This window comes from Fragaria vesca, linkage group LG2 (genome assembly GCF_000184155.1).
Source record: "Fragaria vesca subsp. vesca linkage group LG2, FraVesHawaii_1.0, whole genome shotgun sequence".
In the NCBI taxonomy this organism is placed as follows: domain Eukaryota; kingdom Viridiplantae; phylum Streptophyta; class Magnoliopsida; order Rosales; family Rosaceae; genus Fragaria; species Fragaria vesca.
This window is the reverse complement of record NC_020492.1, coordinates 8711703-8725701: the sequence shown is the minus strand read 5'-3', so window position 1 is coordinate 8725701 and position 13999 is coordinate 8711703. Positions and strand designations below refer to the sequence as shown.

Here is a 13999-nt window from a genome sequence, read left to right as displayed (position 1 = left end):
TGAAACTTTGCATGTTATATTTGGGATTCCTATTTCACATTTTCATTTTCAAGGTCAATTTGTTTAGGGTTTCACTGGACATGGGAATTTCATAATCAAATCAGCTTCTAATTTCACATTCATACACACATGCTAAAACTATCCTTTTGAATAGAATGTGGAAACTCCCTATTCCAACGAAAATCAAAGTTTTTGCTTGGCAACTTATTAGAGGCAGACTACTTACTTACTAGGGATAACGTCCATTCGTATTCACGATCGTTCTTGCCCTTTCTATCATACTAATTTAGAAACTATGGACCATTTATTTTTTCTTTGTCCTTTTACTAATGTTGTTTGGACTCATTCTGGTATTTCGTTTACTTCCACTGATTGGAATGATAAATTCATTGACTGGCTATCTTTTTATGATTCCCCTTCAAGTATCTCTAATATGTCTCGATTTATTTGTTATAGTATTTGGCATGCGAGAAATGATCTGATCTTCCGAAATAAAATTAAAGATGCTATCCAGATTTCTTATGCTGCTGCTGCTACTATGTTTAAAAATTATTCCCCTAGTTTTGAACTTCCTAAGTCCTGTAAACTAAGAGGTTTTAATACACTAGCATCCTCCACCATCTAATTTTGTTAAATTGAATTTTGATAGTTCTGTTTTACATAACAAATATGCATTTGCAGGATTTGTTATCCGAACTTATCAAGGACACCTAGTGGTGGCTTCTTCGAAGCGATCAGGTATTTCAGATGTCCTCTGTGCTGAAGCCAGTGGCTGAGGCATTTAGGGACCTAGTGGGTCCTATGTCCTATTGACTTGTATTAACTGCTAGTGTGCCCCAATAACAATCTAACTTGTTTAGCTTAATGAAAGCTTATTTGCATTGCCAAAGTGAGGTCACAAGTTTGAGCACAACTGACCATAGGTAGTTTTTGTTTTTGGTGGGTTTTTTTTTGTTTTTGTTTTTTATTTTTGTTTTTGTTTCTTTGGTTCTAGACAAATAAGTTCAGTTATATAATATATATTATGAGAATTAGCACTAATTTAATTTAAGGTACTTTTCAGAAACGTCAATATACTTCAAATTTAACTTGGATAAAATTTAGCCATTTTTCTTTCTTTTAGTTAGTTCGGATTTTTTCTTTCTTCTATAGAGTTATGATATATTGTGAGTGTCCCACTTGAAATTGAATCCTGACTCCGTCACTAGCTGAAGCTGCTGCCCTTCGAGTTGGATTACAAGTTGCTTTACTACATAAATTTTCACATGTCCAAGTTGAAGGTGACTCTAAAATTCTCATTGATAACATTAACAACAAAATCAATGTGCCTTGGAAGCTGTTCACTCTAGTTCATGATATTCAAGTTTTGGCTAGTCATTCACTTCAATCAGCTTCACTCATATTTGGAGAGAAGGAAACTTCGTCACGGACGCTTTAGCCACTCTTGGCCATCATGTTGGAACTACCAGTTGGATTGATACACTACCATCCGCTGCTCAAAATGCTTTTCGTTTTGACTTTCTTAACTTAGGATGTTCTAGAGGTTATTGTTTGTAATCTATTTCTTTTATCAAAAAAAAAAAATTACATAATTTCTATATCTAGTGAGGTTGAGGCTGGATTTGGTTTTTTCGGTGCCTAAAAGTTGAGCCCTATTTGACTTACTTAACCATATATGTAACTTAAACTAGTCACTGGACCATCATAACCTAGTCTAGTCTTATCTGGTTAACCCATGCATAAGTCCCACGATCGACTCCGGTCTCATTACATTCTGTCCACAAAGGTGGACAGTGTTCTATTACTCAACATGCATTTCCAACAGTCAAAAGGAACAGGTGAGCCATACTAATTTGATCTTACAGAAGAAAGGAAGAAAAAGAAAACAAAAAGAGCATGGAGTTTATATATAGAGCCACAGGCCCACATCTAAGTTATGGTCTCTCTTCTCCTTCCAAGTCCCAACTACCTTAGCTCTTTTCCCAGCACAGAGCAATGTTGTTAACTGTTTGCCCTTCTGTATATCCATCAAGGACAGTACTTGAGAAATGAAACTAAGAAAGTGAATGAGAAGTACTAAAACTATTCCTCTTTGAGGAAAGACCCAACCAGACTGGCAATACCAACCATAATCTTATAAATCGAGTCCTATATCCATTATACAGTGGGGAAAATTCTACAATGAGTTAAACTCTGTCATAAAGTTGTAACACGAGTCTTCAAAGTAGTAATATTAGTCTTTCAAGTTGTAATATGAGTCCTTAAAGTTGTAAAAAACTTAATTACAACATTAGTCATCATGTGTTGTTAAAGTGGTAAAATGTGTGCTTAAAGTGATAATTGAGTCTTCAAAGTGATAAAAGAAAGTTGTTACAACTTTGAGGACTCAATTACCATTTTAACAACACATGAGGACTAATGTTGAAACTAAAATTTTACAACTTTAAGGACTTACATTACAACTTTGAGGACTAATATTATTACTTGAGACTCATTTTACAACTTTATGACATAGTTGATGCATGACATGCATTAACACATCATAGCCTTACCCATACAGTGGTGTTCACATGGTCATCTAGTGACTAAGGAAATTATGGTCAATCATCGTTGGAGGTAAATTCAAGGGTGGGAAGTATTATTTTATTCAAGGGTGGTCAATCATCGTTGCAATAAGGTTAAGTTATTTTGTTTTCCACCATTAGATTTATATCCAACGGTGGTGATTAACCATGATTTTCTTGGTCATTAGGTGCCCATATGAACACTACTCATGATCCATTATAAGACCTCTTATTGCACTATTCATATATCACTCATTTTCTCATCTCCAACAATGAGTCCTATATGATGTCATATATTCAATTTAGTTGGTTAAAATAAGTTTTGGGTGGTATGTTTATAAATATTATATTAAGTAATATATTAACCTTATTAATTAAATAAAACTTCATTGAGTATATTATATTAAATAATACGTTAACCTTATTTTATTTTTGAGAAGATTATTTTGGTGTGAGGAATTTGTGAGATCTTTGGTTCCTATTTATAGACTTGAGTAAAAAAAAAATCCCAATGGATCACTTAATTTTTCTAATATTTCTGACATTTTTATTATTTTTTTTTAGGTCAAAATGAAATTAATCAGGATGAATTTAATCTGGCCATTGAGATTTTAACTTAGAGAATCTAGGCCATCAGATTAGTTTCTTACCATTATGATGTGCTGCTCAGTCAAGGGGCCCACGTGCTAGAATTGGGAAACAACACGCGAATTGCCCGAGCATCCCGTCATTTGTCTCTCTCCCAAAACGCACGTCCACTTTCGTCTCCAGAAAAGTGCGTCTCATTTGCAGCATCACGGTCCCAGCCAATTTTATGTGGGCCTCTAGTCTTGGTCTTGGACTTGGTCTTATAATTCCAAGACCAGCACTACCCATCACTACAAAAAAAAAAATTCAGTTAGCCACGGCAGAATGCTGTCGCCAAAAATCACTTTGCCGTGGCCAAAGAGCAACGACGACGGCTTAGCTACGACATTTTTCCATCGCCGTTAAGGGCGTGACCTTTGCTTTTAGCTACGGCAACGAGCTGTCGACAAATGGTGGCGATGACATGCAGCGACTGCAAAAGCCGTCGCAAAGTTGTATTTATGAATTAAAAAAAATAATTTATCTGACAATTAAGCATATTAGCTTGCTAAATTTTCATTTTTTTTTGTTTTTTTGGACAAAAGCTGTGCAAAAAGAAATTAAACATATTAGAAAAAGAATTGTTACACTGAATTAAATGTCTCAAAATTATTACCAATCTTACATCAGAACTATCAATACAAGCATATCAAGCTCTAAGTGTTTCTACCAATTAGTTTCTTGACACAAGCACAAAACCAACTAAGTGCAACCAACTAAACCAAAGCTTCCAGAACCAAAGTTTCAATTGTATATCACTATACCAGCAATAGGGATTCTTTAATAGCTACTGCTTGGCTTCCATCATTGTCATATATATCTTGAACATCACGACTATCTCAAATACATATGACCACGTGCACCTTTGTCAAACCTGAAAGGAAAAATTCAGTTATAACATCTATTAGACTGAATATTGGGGAAGTTTGAACTTCAGCTATTGAAATACTAACAATGAATCTAAGACATGATAGAGAGGTATAAGTTCTTAGAGCAGCAAAATTTATATGGCATGACAACGACTGAGCATACATTAGTTATCTCAGTATGGTAGAAAAGGTACCAAGAGTATTCAGTCAGAAAGGATTGAATTTAACTATGCACCTAAGTTTCAATTGTTTTGTTTTGTCCAGAGAAAATACCGATTTGAATAGTTAAAAACAATAAACTATAGTTGTAGAGCACTATTTACTAGAGCTACTATTTACCCCATATGTCATCAATTATACATGACTGCTGGTTATAGATGTAGAGCACGTCACACACAAACACATATATTTATATATAATACATATATAATGTATATAATCAATTTATGATCAAGAAATAAAGAAGATATATAACATCACACATGATAGTTCCCTATCACACAAGGTGTAAAGATCTTCATTGTACATATCAACTATATCAGCTAATTATCCAACCTGTGATTTTCATAAATAAGAATCAAATTAAAGTAGCAAGCAAGTCATATGACTGGTATAATATACAAATAAATATTATAGAAGTAAATTCCAATGTACCTGTATCGCTAAAAGAGAGAAGAACTTTGTGTAACAGTCCTTGCGGCGACGACCCTCAGATAGTGTTTGCTGGATCAAATAGTGGATATGTGTATAAGAAGAGTTTATGGAACATAAGAGTGAGCGGGGTTGCTGTGTTTTCAGTGCAGCAGCTGAGGAATGCTGCGTCGACTTTGGTTGTGGGTGGAGCGGATGGTGTGCTTCGTTTAGTGGATCACAACACAGGTGAAGTGGTTTCGACAAATGTTTTGGACACCGGCTACTGTGCATTGCCAAGTAGCATTAGTACTAGCTAGTAGTACTACTAGTGCACCGGTTCAGAGATTGAGAGGAAGAAGGCTGTCAGCGGATGCCGTTGTTGATGACATTCCTACACCTCCCATTACCTGCGTGGCGGTTGGGATGAAGAAGGTGATCACCACACACAATAGGGACTACATCAGAACCTGGAAATTTAACCAACTGAGATGGCAAGTCGCATATATAATATTGAGCTCTTTCAAGATATTTAGAGTTGTATATATATACTATGAGCTGATGAAGAGAGGCTATGCATGTCACTGTAGTGTCTAACCATATCTCAATGTGATAACACGAGCCAGCTAGTTTTTACTTCTAAGTTTGAAGTTAATTTGTGGTGCAACTCCTGAAAGGCTTTAATGTATCTATTGTAAACTCTAGTCAACCCTCTCAATTTGTTCGAACTTTTTGGAATTGGGGTTTCTAGCTTAAGCAGCATCTAGTTTGTATGGCCTTCCGTGTCCATAGTGAAACATTACTCTTACATATACTTTGATCCTAATCAACACGTAGGGCGAAACAACAGACAATATCTGAAAGTAGTAGTCCATGACAAATTGACAACTAACTTGAGTAACACATCTACACAAGTAACAAACATCAACAATGGGAAGTCCATACATTCCATCAAGTTCAACAAATAAGATCAAACTCATGCGACAACAATTAACCAAATAATTCATCCATAACGCCATAAAAAATAAAAGCACACAGTAGCATATACTGTCTAAGTCCAAAAGTAATTAAGTGAGGCACTGTACATTTATTCTATCTATAAGTGGAATTAAAATTTGTACCTTGAAAGGGCAAACAGTGTTTGCCAAACACTAGTAGCTAGTGTGATCATTCAGGGACAAAATCAGTTTGCATGTCTCCAAAAGCTGAGAGTTCGTCCCCTAAAGCTAAAGTCGTCTCGTAATCATAGTCCTTTAATAAATTCCGTCTCCTAATGTATATGGGCAAGATAATAAAATTGTCCCAGATTCGATGAGATCTCAGTGATGACATTCCTAATGTATATAGGTTTGATAACACTCAGTATAGAGGAACGATTATTTGAACCGATCGACAGTCACAAATTGAATCCCCTCCACGCCGGAATGGATCTCATGACTCTGGCCACAGCAACAAGAAGACGCCCGTCGGAAGAATCACAAGACCTTCGCCGATTAACTCTCTCGACGATGACGTTCTCTCCATTATCTTCTCTTTGCTCGACGACTGCTTCGACCTCATAAACTGTTCCCTGGTCTGCAAGACCTGGAGTTCGGTCATCACCAAGTCTAAGCTGCTCGCAGCGCAGATGGGTCATGTGAAGGGTCTTTGTTTGGAGGAGATGATCACGGAGTCATAGACTTGCGTTACAACAAAGCAGTCGGATTAATGTTGATCAATGGAAGGCTCACGCTGCTAGTTTTTATGAGTGCCGGAAAAACTGAAAAAGAACGCATTGCTTCTCACCGGCGGACGTGACAAGGTTATGAGGCTTTGGTCAGTGAACAGCCATAAATCTGTATATACATTCGAAAGAGAATATAAGATTCCTTTAGAGTATGGCCATTTGGCTGACTTCGATTTTGATGAGAGCAAGATTGTTGGCCTGGTCGAAAAGAATAGTCGACGATTTATATGCGTATGGAGCCGCAATGGTATGACTGGTGTAATAAATTCCTTAATGGATGATGATGGGTACCCCCTTACGATGGGTACATGCATGCGTTACTGTGACTAATGTTGTGGTTGGATGTGGTGATGGCAATGCTCTTGTTTTTGACATGTACAGCTCCCAATGTTCTCAAATTCGTAGAATGAATAGCAATTACGGGCCGCTGACATGTTTAGAGTTGAGCAATGATGACAGTCGTTTGTTGATTCTCGCTGGTAGTCGTTCTAATATCACAATGTCGTCTGGACTTGTAGGCGATCCTGTAGCAAGTTTAAGCACGAATTATTCGGCAAGCTACGTAAGGACTTTGTGTTACAATCCTAGCGGCGATGACCATTGGATGGTGTTTGGTGGATCTAATGGTGGATATGTGCATTGTTGGGACCTCAGAACAAGGAAGAGTTTATGGAACACAAAAGTGAACCGGTATGCTGTGTTTTCAGTGCAGCAGCTGAGGAATGCAGCTGCGTCGGATTTGGTTGTGGGTGGAGCGGATGGTGTGCTTCGTGTAGTGGATCACAACACAGGAGAAGTGATTTCGAGAATTGTTTTGGACACTGGCTACTGTGCATTGCCAAGTAGCACTAGTAGTACTACTCGTGCACCGGTTCAGAGATTGATCAGAGGAAGAAGGCTGTCAGCGGATGCCGTTGTTGATGACGACATTCGTCCACCTCCTATTACCAGCTTGGCGGTTGGGATGAAGAAGGTGATCACCACACACGATACAGACTACGTCAGAACCTGGAAATTTGACTGAGATAGCCAGGCATGCCGCAGCTAGACGTCGATCGCTCTTAATTTGTTGATATTGATCTCCTTCAGTGTTTTTTTATCTATCGGTTTTCAATCACAGATTGTTTAATCCAATATTTTTTTTTTCCCGATCTCTGCCTTCTTCGTTTTTTTACGATGAAATACAACTTTACAATCGATGAGAAAAATATGTATATATTTATGCGGGAATGGAACGACGTCGTTTCGTTTTAGACAAAGATGGTGCTGATTCTATCCAATTCCAAACCCTAAAGCGGCCATCACTCTCCATCGTACAGTTTACTCTGATTCATCCGAATACAAAACCCACAACCTTTTCGAAAGCCTACTGATTCCATTGATTCCATTCCCGTATATCTCACTCTGCCCGGCGAAAGAGAACGACGTTTCAGCAAGAACGAAGAACAGAGACTTATGATCCTATCAATCACCCAAGTAATGTCGTTTCAATTTGGCAATACCCAATATTGTGCAATAAATCACTCTCTTGTGCAATTCAACATTGCCACTACTCATTACAAATCTTGTGTTTGTGTGTGAGTGCAGCTGTGCAGGTGGGTCAAGTGCATCAAACAAGAGCTGAGCAACAACGATGGAGGAGCAGCACAAATCCAAGTAACACAGAGGTGAGTTAATCAATCCTTCATTCCTGCCAGGACTAGATCCTAGTGTAATTATATGTGACTTGTCTTTATTTACATGGGATGTTCTACTTACATATACTTTGATCCTAATCAACACATAGGGCGAAACAACATTAAAACTCTGTTTGGATGTCTTCTTGTTTGAAAAACAAATCACGTTCCCTTCCAGCCGGGAGGGGTTTCGCTCAGGCTGGCAGCAACAAGAAGAGGCCGAGAAGAGGACCTCCGCTGAACAATGCTCTTGACCCTGATGCCCTTTCGGCTGTCTTCTCTTATCTTGACTGCATGTATGACCTTGCCAGCTGTTCCTTGGTTTGCCGTGCCTGGAGGAGGGCTGTCACCAGAGGTATATGTTTCAATGTGCTTTATCGCAAGCAGTGGGAGATGGGTCTTGTGAGGGGTGTTTGTTTGGAGGAGATGGCCGGGGCGATTCATAGACATGCATTACTTCAAAGTCCTCGGATTAATGTTGATCAGTGGAAGGGTCACTCTGGTAATATTGATCAATGCCGGATGAAGGACGGGTGGCTTCTCACTGGCAGCACAAGGGATAAGTTCATGCGTCTGTGGTCAGTGGAAGAAAGCCGTAAATGTGAATATAATTTCCAAGGAGAATATCGATTTCCAGTAGACTATGGCCCTTTGGTTGGTTTTGACTTTGATGAGAGCAAGATTGTTGGCTTGGTTGGCTCAGAGAGTAGTCGAATATGCATATGGAGGCACAGTGGGATGACTAGGATATTGAACCCCTTTAAGTGCAAGGGTACCATTCCGATGGGTTTATGCATGAGTTACTGTGATCCTGAGGCTGTTGTTGGATGTGCTGACGGGACTGCTCGAGTGTTTGACATGTACAGTAGCCAATGTTCACATATTATTAGAATGCACGACCTTGAGGTGCCAGTAACATGCCTAGGGCTGAGTGATAAAGGTAGTCGGTTGTCCATTCTTGCTGGTGGTGGTTCTTCTATCACAGTTTCCTCTGTACTATCCCCTAATCATGAGTTTGCAGCAAAAATGTATATGGCAGGTGAGATAAAGAGTTTGAGTTACAACCCTTGCGGCAATGACAAGACAGTGTTTGCTGGATCAATGAATGGATATGTGTACAGTTGGGACCTGAGGACATGTAGACTTTTGTGGGAAACGAGATTGAGTGAGTATGCTGTGTGTTCAATGCAGCACAGGAGATATGATGCAACAACTTTGGTTGTGGGTGGAATGGATGGTGTGCTTCACTTACTGGATCAGAACACAGGGAATGTGGTTACCAAATTTGTCTTGGACACCAGCTACTGTGTTCTGTCAAGTACTAGACCTGCTTTAAGTTCAAGTGGTGGTTGTTCTCGAAACATGGTATTTCAGAGATTGAAAGGAAGAAGGACTGCACCAGATGCCGACATTGTCAGCATTCCTGCACCTCCCATCACCTGCTTGGCGTTGGGGATGAAGAGAATTATCACCACTCACGATAAGGACTACATCAGAACCTGGAAATTTATCTAGTCCTTTTCTGTGCTTTTTGTTAGATATGGCCAAATTCAACTTGCAGCATGTAAAACATCGCCATTGTATGTATGACGGCTAAAGTTGTCTATGAACATCGTCTCCTAACATTATTGGTAAAGTGCATGGTATTGGAGCAGCTGTTGCAGAGTTTCTTGGCTGTTCTACGGGTGTCCCTCAAGCTGATATCAATTCTGCAACTGGAGACGTGCTGTGCCCCAAACCCTGGAACAATTAAGCGCAATTGTATGGTGCTTGGGAAAATAGCACAGGGATGGCAGAGACTGTAGTTATTGCTAAAGATCATCAGGATTTGGTTGTTGCAGGTACTACGTTTTTACTTGAATTCTGCACTGATGCTGAAGCCTCTGCTGCTTTGGGCTTTGAAGCTAGCAAAGATTCATGATTGAGACTGGTGAATATGTGTATTTCTGGGACCTTAGGACAAGGAAGAGTTTATGGAATACACAAGTGAGTCGGGATGCTGTGTGTTCAGTGCAGCAGCTGAGGAATGCTGCGTCCACTTTGGTTGTGGGTGGAGCGGATGGTGCTTCGTTTAGTGGATCACAACACGGGAAGTGATTTCGAGAATTGTTTTGGACACTGGAAACTGTGCATTGCCAAGTAGCACTAGTACTGTAGTACTACTAGTGCACCGGTTCAGAGATTTAGAGGAAGAAGGCTGTCAGTGGAAGGCGTTGTTGATTACATTCCTACACCTCCCATTACCTGCTTGGCGATTAGATGAAGAAAGTGATCACCACACAGAATAGGAACTACATCAGAACCTGGAAATTTAACTAACTGAGATCGTCAAAGCAGCAATGCGGCATATACGATATTAATTGATCTGTTTCCAATCAAGATATCTATAATTGTATATACTATGAGCTGGAGAAGAGAGGCTGTGCTTATCACTATAGTAACTAACCATAACTGGATGTGAAACACGAACTTTTTGAAATTGCGGTTTCAGGCTAAGCAGCATCTAGAGTGAAACATTGCCATATTGGAGCTTGAATCTTCACTTCTCTACGAGCAATGGAAACTCCTACCTTCACTTCACAGCTCGAAATTTCACTTTACAATCGAAAACATAAAGAATAATAAAATCCGGGAAACATTATTTGTTGTAATATAATATATAGATTAGAGGTTTTCATTTGTAATTGTTTGTTATCTCTTGTACTTTGTTGTGGAAAAAAAAAATTAAACTCGGGGAACGCTTTTGATGAAAGATTGAACGTTTCAGAAAAAAAATAATGTAGGATTGAAATTTTATTTTGTTTAGGAGTCGCCTTGTCATTCACCAATTTAATCCCATATCAACAATGGCTTCATCACTCTCCTTGACAGTTCATTCCTTATCAAAGCGAATGGGCTCATTCCCATATATCTCACTCTGCCCAGCAACAACAAGAAAACAGACCATCGTTTCAGCAACAACAATCAACAGAGATTTATGATCAGAATCAACCACCAGTTAATGTCGTTTCAATTTGGGAACACCCAATTTTGCAATCAATCACTCTCTCTTGCATTTCAACTTTGCCACTATTCATTACAAATTTTGTGTTTGTGTGCGAGAGCAGCTGGGTGATGTCCATCAAAGAAGAGCAAATCCCAAATAATACAGAGGTGAGTTGATCAATCTTTCATTCCTGCCAGGACTAGAAAATTGGTCACTTGTAGGAATCCTAGTGTCATTATATCTGACTTATCTTTATTTTACATGGATGTTCTTCTCTTACATATACTTTGAACCTAATCAACACAGGGCGAAACAACATTAAAACTCTGTTTGGATGTCTTCTTGTTTGAATTACAAATCACAATCCTTCCCATCCGGGAGGGGTTTCGCTCCGGCCAGCAGCAACAAGAAGAGGCCGAGAAGAGGACCTCCGCTGATCAATGCTCTTGACCCTGACGCCCTTTCGGCTGTCTTCTCTTCTCTTGACTGCCTCAGTGACCTCCTCAGTTGTTCCTTGGTTTGCCGTGCCTGGAGGACGGTTGTCACCAAAGGTAAATGTTTCAATGTGCTTTATCGCAAGCAGTGGGAGGTGGGTATTGTGAGGGGTGTTTGTTTCGAGGAGATGGCCGGGGTGATGCATAGAGATGCATTACTTCAAAGTCCTCGGATTAATGTTGATCAGTGGAAGGGTCACTCTGGTACTATTGATCAATGCCGGATGAAGGACGGGTTGCTTCTCACTGGCAGCACAAGGGATAAGTTCATGCGTCTGTGGTCAGTGGAAGAAAGCTATAAGTGTGACTATGATTTTCAAGGAGAGTATCGACTTCCAGTAGACTATGGCCCTTTGGTTGGTTTTGACTTTGATGAGAGCAAGATTGTTGGCTTGGTTGGCTCAGAGAATAGTCGAATATGCATATGGAGGCGCAGTGGGATGACTACGATATCGAACCCCTTTAAGTGCAAGGGTACCTTTCCAAAGGGTTTATGCATGAGCTACTGTGACCCTGAGGCTGTGGTTGGATGTGCTGACGGGACTGCTCGAGTGTTTGACATGTACAGTAGCCAATGTTCACATATTATTAGAATGCATGACCCTGAGGTGCCAGTGACATGCATAGGGTTGAGTGATGAAGGTAGTCGGTTGTCCATTCTTGCTGCTGGTGGTTCTTCTATCACAGTTTCCTCTGTACTTACCCCTGATCATGAGTTCGCAGCAAAACTGCATATGGCAGGTGAAATAAAGACTTTGAGTTACAACCCTTGCGGCAATGATAGGACAGTGTTTGCTGGATCAAGGAATGGATATGTGTACAGTTGGGACCTGAGGACATGTGGACTTTTGTGGGAAACGAAATTGAGTCAGGATGCTGTGTGTTCAATGCAGCACAGGAGAAATGATGCAACAACTTTGGTTGTGGGTGGAAGGGATGGTGTGCTTCATTTACTGGATCAGAACACAGGGAATGTGATTACGAAATTTATCTTGGACACCAGCTACTGTGTACTGTCAAGTACTAAACCTGCTTCAAGTTCAAGTGGTGGTTGTCCTCGAAACATGGTAATTCAGAGATTGAGAGGAAGAAGGACTGCACCAGATGCCAAGATTGTCAGCATTCCTGCACCTCCCATCACCTGCTTGGCAGTGGGGATGAAGAGAATTATCACCACTCACGGTAACGACTACATCAGAACCTGGAAATTTATCTAGTTCTCTGCTGTGCGTTTTGTTAGATACAGCAAAATTCGACATGCAATATGTAAAATATCGCCTTTGTATGTACAACGGCCAAAGTTGTCTATGAACATCCGTCACCTAACCCTATTGGTAAAGTGCACGGTATTGGAGCAGCTGTTGCAGAGTTTCTTGGCGATGTACGGTATTTTAATGAAACTTCATTGCCTGAAATAGAACAAGCTGGTTCGACAGTTTTCACTTTGCTTAGCTTTTCATTTCCGGTATAAAAACTAATGAATCGATTATGCTGGTGAAGCATGAAGGTAGAGAACTTCGAAAAGAAGTTTATGCACTCATCTCAATAGTTTATCTATAGTTTGGTGATCAGGCGCCGCATGCCACCTGAAACTAATGAAAGTATATCACCACTTGTAATAAAATGATTTCCAATGAACAATTATCAGTGGTCCTTGTTCCATAGTATACAGTTTCTGTTCTGCCTTTTCTCTAGATCAAATTTTTACACCAGTGCTGGTTAATCGAGTGTAAGCATGCTGACTTCAGTGAATTTAGAAACAGATGTAGTTTCACAAAGCAAAAATGTGTTAGTAAATATGTTTAACAGCTCTGAGCTAATTAAGGATACTCAAAACTCCAAATTTTATGGTAACTACTAGATCTACCCTGCAAGTTCTAATTTGAACTGGTTGTCTTTTCATCTTAAAGATCTCTTTTGATCATGACTACCACAACCCCAACAATAAAAAAAACAACAAAAGCTCCTCCTAAGGCATCACTTTATTCCACTCCAGCATCAGGCCTTTAAAAAACATGATTGTTATGATTGATCCCATTATGATTGTCATCAATTAACATGAGAAATTCATCTTTAATCACACTATATAAGAAACACTCGGTAGAACATCACAAAACACCTTGAACAACTTAACAACACTACAAATAGCAATGTTGAGGAGAAGTTCTATCACCATATCTATGTTATCAGACTCCACTGTGTTGGTTGGGTGGTGCCGGCCACGGAGGCGGATTAGAAGGCGGAGAGGTAGCACAATATGGCTCGGGAATAAGCGCCGAAGGTTCTTTCTAGGCTCACGTCCAGTGCTACAATGGGGGGCAATGGCTGGTCCTATTCGGATGGTTAGGAAGATCATCATGGAGATGGTACCTAATGGAAGGTGGATAGAAGCTTATAATTGGTCTTTGCCAATTTTACGTCCACAAA

At 39.7% G+C, this 13999-nt stretch overlaps 2 protein-coding genes and 1 pseudogene across 2 annotated transcripts; all 3 read left to right on the top strand.

Moving 5' to 3' along the window:
- The first annotated feature begins 4957 nt into the window (after nt 1–4957).
- On the top strand, nt 4958–7440 carry LOC101296350 (annotated as a pseudogene).
- Nucleotides 7441–8230: 790 nt separating this feature from the next.
- LOC101296065 (F-box/WD-40 repeat-containing protein At3g52030-like) lies at nt 8231–10214 on the top strand. The gene has a single exon (XM_004292290.1). The coding sequence runs from the start codon at nt 8231–8233 to the stop codon at nt 9605–9607; it is 1377 nt and encodes a 458-aa protein (XP_004292338.1). The 3' UTR covers nt 9608–10214.
- Nucleotides 10215–11659: 1445 nt separating this feature from the next.
- On the top strand, nt 11660–13056 carry LOC101299433 (F-box/WD-40 repeat-containing protein At3g52030-like). The gene has a single exon (XM_004290095.1). It carries the CDS (start codon nt 11701–11703, stop codon nt 12787–12789), a length of 1089 nt encoding a protein of 362 aa, XP_004290143.1. The 5' UTR covers nt 11660–11700; the 3' UTR covers nt 12790–13056.
- The last annotated feature ends 943 nt before the right edge of the window (nt 13057–13999 follow it).